The sequence below is a fragment of the Triticum aestivum genome, chromosome 6B (assembly GCF_018294505.1).
Source record: "Triticum aestivum cultivar Chinese Spring chromosome 6B, IWGSC CS RefSeq v2.1, whole genome shotgun sequence".
NCBI classification, from domain to species: domain Eukaryota; kingdom Viridiplantae; phylum Streptophyta; class Magnoliopsida; order Poales; family Poaceae; genus Triticum; species Triticum aestivum.
The window spans coordinates 603,626,667-603,633,155 of record NC_057810.1 but is presented as its reverse complement, the minus strand read 5'-3'; the positions used below and the strand labels follow the sequence as shown (position 1 = coordinate 603,633,155).

The window sequence follows — 6,489 nt, the reverse complement described above, 5'->3', positions numbered from 1 at the left end:
GCTAGAAGCCATGCAATCCGAGATAGAATCCATGTATGAAAACAAAGTATGGACTTTGACTGACTTGCCCGATGATCGGCGAGCGATAGAAAACAAATGGATCTTTAAGAAGAAGACGGACGCGGATGGTAATGTCACCATCTATAAAGCTCGACTTGTCGCTAAGGGTTATCGGCAAGTTCAAGGGATTGACTACGATGAGACTTTCTCTCCCGTAGCGAAGCTTAAGTCCGTCTGAATCATGTTAGCAATTGCCGCATACTATGATTATGAGATATGGCAGATGGACGTCAAAACGGCATTCCTTAACGGTTATCTTAAGGAAGAGTTGTATATGATGCAGCCGGAAGGTTTTGTCGATCCTAAGAATGCTAACAAAGTATGCAAGCTCCAGCGATCCATTTATGGGCTGGTGCAAGCATCTCGGAGTTGGAACATTCGCTTTGATGAGATGATCAAAGCGTTTGGGTTTATGCAGACTTATGGAGAAGCCTGCGTTTACAAGAAAGTGAGTGGGAGCTCTGTAGCATTTCTCATATTATATGTAGATGACATACTTTTGATGGGAAATGATATAGAATTCTTGGACAGCATTAAGGCCTACTTGAATAAGTGTTTTTCAATGAAGGACCTTGGAGAAGCTGCTTACATATTAGGCATCAAGATCTATAGGGATAGATCGAGATGCCTCATAGGTCTTTCACAAAGCACATACCTTGATAAGATTTTGAAGAAGTTCAAAATGGATCAGTCCAAGAAAGGGTTCTTGCCTGTACTGCAAGGTGTGAGATTGAGCTCGGCTCAATGCCCGACCACGGCAAAAGATAAAGAAGAGATGAGCGCCATCCCCTATGCCTCAGCCATAGGATCTATTATGTATGCCATGCTGTGTACCAGACCTGATGTAAACCTTGCCGTAAGTTTGGTAGGAAGGTACCAAAGTAATCCCGGCAAGGAACACTGGACAGCGGTCAAGAATATTCTGAAGTACCTGAAAAGGACAAAGGACATGTTTCTCGTTTATGGAGGTGACGAAGAGCTCGTCGTAAAGGGTTACGTCGATGCTAGCTTCGACGCAGATCTGAATGACTCTAAGTCACAAACCGGATACGTGTATATGTTGAATGGTGGAGCAGTAAGCTGGTGCAGCTGCAAGCAGAGCGTCGTGGCGGGATCTACATGTGAAGCGGAGTACATGGCAGCCTTGGAGGCAGCGCATGAAGCAATTTGGGTGAAGGAGTTCATCACCGACCTAGGAGTCATACCCAATGCGTCAGGGCCGATCAAACTCTTCTGTGACAACACTGGAGCTATTACCCTTGCCAAGGAGCCCAGGTTTCATAAGAAGACCAGGCACATCAAGCGTCGCTTCAACTCCATCCGTGAAAATGTTCAAGATGGAGACATAGATATTTGCAAAGTACATACCGATCTGAATGTCGCAGATCCGTTGACTAAACCTCTCTCGCGAGCAAAACATGATCAACACCAGAACTCTATGGGTGTTCGATTCATCACAATGTATAGATTATTGACTCTAGTGCAAGTGGGAGACTGTTGGAAATATGCCCTAGAGGCAATAATAAAAGGATTATTATTATATTTCTTTGTTCATGATAATTGTCTTTTATTCATGCTATAATTGTATTATCCGGAAATCGTAATACACGTGTGAATACATAGACCACAATACGTCCCTAGTAAGCCTCTAGTTGACTAGCTCGTTGGTCAACAGATAGTCATGGTTTCCTGACTATGAACATTAGATGTCGTTGACAACGGGATCACATCATTAGGAGAATGATGTGATGGACAAGACCCATTCCTAAGCATAGCACAAGATCGTGTAGTTCGTTTTGCTAGAGCTTTTCCAATGTCAAGTATCTCTTCCTTAAACCATGAGATCGTGTAACTCCCGGATACCGTAGGAGTGCTTTGGGTGTACCAAACATCACAACGTAACTGGGTGACTATAAAGGTGCACTACAGGTATCTCCGAAAGTGTCTGTTGGGTTGACACGGATCAAGACTGGGATTTGTCACTCCGTGTTACGGAGAGGTATCACTGGGCCCACTCGGTAGTGCATCATCATAATGAGCTCAAAGTGACCAAGTGTCTGGTCACGGGATCATGCATTATGGTACGAGTAAAGTGACTTGCCGGTAACGAGACTGAACGAGGTATTGGGATACCGACGATCGAGTCTCGGGCAAGTAACATACCGTCTGACAAAGGGAATAGTATACGGGGTTGCTTGAACCCTCGACATCGTGGTTCATCCGATGAGATCATTGAGGAGTATGTGGGAGCCAACATGGGTATCCAGATCCCGTTGTTGGTTATTGACCGGAGAGCCGTCTCGGTCATGTCTGCATGTCTCCCGAACCCGTAGGGTCTACACTCTTAAAGTTCGGTGACGCTAGGGTTGTATTAATATGAGTATGCAGCAAACCGAATGTTGTTCGGAGTCCCGGATGAGATCCCGGACGTCACGAGGAGTTCCGGAATGGTCCGGAGGTAAAGAAAACTATATAGGAAGTGCTGTTTCGGCCTTCGGGAAAGTTTCGGGGTCACCCGGTATTGTACCGGGACCACCGGAAGGGTCCCGGGGGTCCACCGGGTGGGGCCACCTATCCCGGAGGGCCCCGTGGGCTGAAGTGGGAGGGGAACCAGCCCCTAGTGGGCTGGTGCGCCCCCCCTTGGGCCCCCCCTGCGCCTAGGGTTGGAAACCCTAGTGGGGGGGGGGGGCGCACCACTTGCCTTGGGGGGCACTCCACCCCCCTGGCCGCCGCCCCCCTTGGGAGATTGCATCTCCCAGGGCCGGCGCCTCCCTCCCCCTGCTACACCTCGTCCTCCTTCCGCAGCAGCTTGGCGAAGCCCTGCCGGAGTTCTGCTGCATCCACCACCACATCGTCGTGCTGCTGGATCATCATCAACCTCTCCTTCCCCCTTGCTGGATCAAGACGGAGGAGACGTCACGCTGACCGTACGTGTGTTGAACGCGGAGGTGCCGTCCGTTCGGCGCTAGGATCTCCGGTGATAAGATCACGACAAGAACGACTACTTCAACCCCGTTCTTTTGAACGCTTCCGCTCGCGATCTACAAAGTGGTATGTAGATGCATCTCTCCTTTCACTCGTTGCTTAGATGAACTCATAGATGGATCTTGGTGAAACCGTAGGAAAAATTTTATTTTCTGCAACATTCCTCAACATGAAGCTCCGCGCGACCGTATATGCACATGGTTTTACTTTTTTTTAGTTAAAATATGTCCAAAATGTAACTGTTTTTGTCCGGTTTGTGTAAAATCATTCATGTTTATAAGAAATCCGGCCATGTTTGCATGAATTTCATCCAATTTGTTAAAAAAGTGTTTGCAATGTATGCGGCTACGGTTGGACGGCGGCCTCCCGCATCTATGTCCGCAGATCGGTCCCCCTGTCTGTGGACAGATGCGGGAGAAAATTTACGGGTTGCTGTTGGAGATGCCCTTATTGTCGACGAATATGCTCCGCCTGCTACCAGCGTCCCATGCCAACTGCAAAGATTTAGTCCTCAACCAAACTGGTTCAATGTTGCTCTCAGTGTCGCCGGCCGTGGAATCACAAAATAGACTAACTGAACTGAGAATACACCGAGACATCAAAAGTTGCGACCTTGTCACTGACACAGCAAAATCTCGTCTGCTTCTACACAACTTCCTAACACGATGAATGCTAATAAAACACGGGCATTCTGCGGCACATAAGCAAGGGCTAGTTTAATCATCTAACTCTAGTAATTAATTACCGACGATGCAAATATACACATTGACCGTGCAATCAGCACATCCAGCAGATGTTTGTCAATTTGGTGCTGCACACCCATGACAATCGCTTCAGGCAAGAGACCTTCTCCTTTATCATTCAGGATTTGAAGCACAGCATTTTCCTTCCACCGAAGTTCCTGCAATTGTAACACAAAATTCAACGTTAAGAAGCAGAACACGCATAAGATGGCGATCCTATGCGTTCATTTCATATACATTTCAGAACAAAAGCATAACCAACCTCAACATGTCTTAATGCACGGTTTAGCAACATACTAGTATTACGGTAAGACTACAATGTTATTATTCCCTTGCCGCTACAGGGGTAGGGGCAGGGTACCTAGATCTAAAACACCAAGTAGGGGGTGCTCAAATCACTCTGGATTTTTTTTTACACAATTCCAGTTAATTAATCATGCCAAATTTCTATGAATGATCAAAAAATAGCTTTAGAAGTTGCTCCCTCTGAGTTCCCCAAAACTTTCCATTTCAGACATAGCAAGTAAAACTTTAAGAGCTTCGACAACCAATATCTCTTGTAAACAAGATTCAATAATTAGAAAAGTAACTTTATAATATAAGAGTAACTGGGTTATAACTAGTAGAATATAGTGGTCAACGCTGCATTTTGGAGACCGTGCTTATGCCCAAAATGACAACTATTACAGTACTGGAGGGAAGTGTATCAAAAAGAAAAATGATAATGAAGAAAAACTGCAAGTGTTGTATTTACTTACATCATAGAACATCCCCGACGCTGTTTCTTCTTCTTCTTTTCTCTTTGTTTAGTTGGGGGCTGGATTACTACCTTGATAGCAGCATCAAACACAGCTTTGACATTCTACATATTGCACAAGTGTAAGAATTTTCAGCTTACACAAACACTTTGAAGAAGACACAATTGCTGCAGCAAGGGCATACAGTTCTCTTACAGAAAACTTTACCTGTTGTGTCTTTGAGCTGCACTCTATGTAATATAAAGCACCGACTTGCTTACAAAGTTCCTCCCCCTGTGGCAGTGGCAAGGACAGGATTGAGTTTCAGAAACCAGGTTGCATTTATCATCTCTTTGACCTTAAGGTCATGGACATTCAAACTTCACCGATTTATCAACAATCAACAACACAGACAATTGAGATGTACCTGTGCTGTGGTAACGGGTATCATGCCAGGGTGGTCCAGCAAATAGTGCTTATCTTCACGAAGATCTGCAAGCAATTTGTGAATATTAAAACCATATTTAATTAAGGAATGATTTGTCGTAGATATATAGTGTTAGATAGTATTTCTTGTTGGCCTATTAGGGTTCCTACTCCCAGCAGCAAATGAATGGTTTTGACAGTAACAATGATCTTGCTAGAAATGTATGATTAATCTCACAGAAAGTAGCTAGTTAAGGACGCAGAATTAGGATTTTTTTTCTAGTGTGCTTCATCCATGGTTCGTAATAAATCATGGCAGAGTTTTTCGTTATTACGTTTAAACATGATATTCATGCAGTCCAATCCGCTTTTTCGAAAAGGAGGATGACCCCCGGCCTCTGCATCTGGGAGATGCATACGGCCATTTTATTGATTATTCTTGAGGACCTTACAAAGTATAACAACAATATGCCTGAATCCACCATCTTGGCAGCATCTGGGAGATGCAGTCCAATCCGTAAACGACCTCAAAGCTTACCATATTTCTTAAGCTTCACCAGACAGACTATTTATTCAACAACTATTTGGATGATAGCTTCTGTAAACTACAAAGTACTTGGCCCCCAACTACATGGATGATAAGCTGTCCACGCTACAAAGATCACTCTCAGTGGATTACCAACCAAACTAAATTCCAACCACGCCGAGACAAGGAGACGCCAAGTCGCCAACGAGTTACTACGTAACAGGACAAAATACACAAATCATGCGACCAATCCCACCCACCGGCCACCTATAAGCAGTTATTAAGCAAACAATAAGCTTTCACTGTCAGAACAACTCACCCAGTTTTGTGCCTACCAGCACAACAGGCACGCCGGGCGCGTAATGCTGAAGCTCCGGTATCCACTGAAAGGGGAAACAACAAAGCGCAAAACATTCAAACCTCTTTGACATTGTTTCCAAATAAAAAGGAATAAGTCCTACTACAAAGGATGATAGAACATTTCGGCACCTTCTTCATGATATTCTCATAGCTAGCTCGGCTCACAAGAGAGAAGGCAAGCACAAAAACATCAGCGCCGCGGTAGCTTAGAGGCCTCAGCCGGTTGTAATCCTCCTGCCCTGCAAAGATGGTACCATGTGAGCTCCCCAGTTACCAAATGAATCGTCAGAGAGTAAAATTTACTACTGTGATGTGCAGTTGAGGCAAAACAAAACCTACAAACCACAGGTGCAGCAGGGCAAAGAAAGCAGTCGAATAAGGAGGTGAGATTTACCGGCGGTATCCCAAAGGCCCAAATTCACCGTGGTGCCGTCCGCCACCACGTTTGCGCTGAAATTGTCGAACACCGTAGGTATGTAGTCCTGCCAAGGCAAATGCCCGTCAGAAAATTGAGAAATTAGTGTCTCGAGTGCAATGGAAAATCACCCACGACGCTAATCCATCACAGAAAAACACGCCTCGAAAGCAAATTGGGAAAGATTCTTTGCACAACAGTCTCCAATAATACAAAATCACCACCAGTACTGTACAT

At 45.0% G+C, this 6,489-nt stretch overlaps 1 protein-coding gene across 1 annotated transcript in view; it reads right to left on the bottom strand.

The window, feature by feature from the left end:
* Nucleotides 1-3,598: 3,598 nt before the first annotated feature.
* LOC123138253 (rac-like GTP-binding protein 3) overlaps nt 3,599-6,489 on the bottom strand; it is a gene marked incomplete in the record, with an annotated part of 3,824 nt that continues 933 nt past the window's right edge. The window contains 7 exon segments of the mRNA XM_044558194.1: nt 3,599-3,946; nt 4,547-4,650; nt 4,754-4,819; nt 4,953-5,017; nt 5,797-5,860; nt 5,967-6,076; nt 6,232-6,319. Of these exon segments, the coding sequence (XP_044414129.1) occupies nt 3,907-3,946; nt 4,547-4,650; nt 4,754-4,819; nt 4,953-5,017; nt 5,797-5,860; nt 5,967-6,076; nt 6,232-6,319 (537 nt within the window).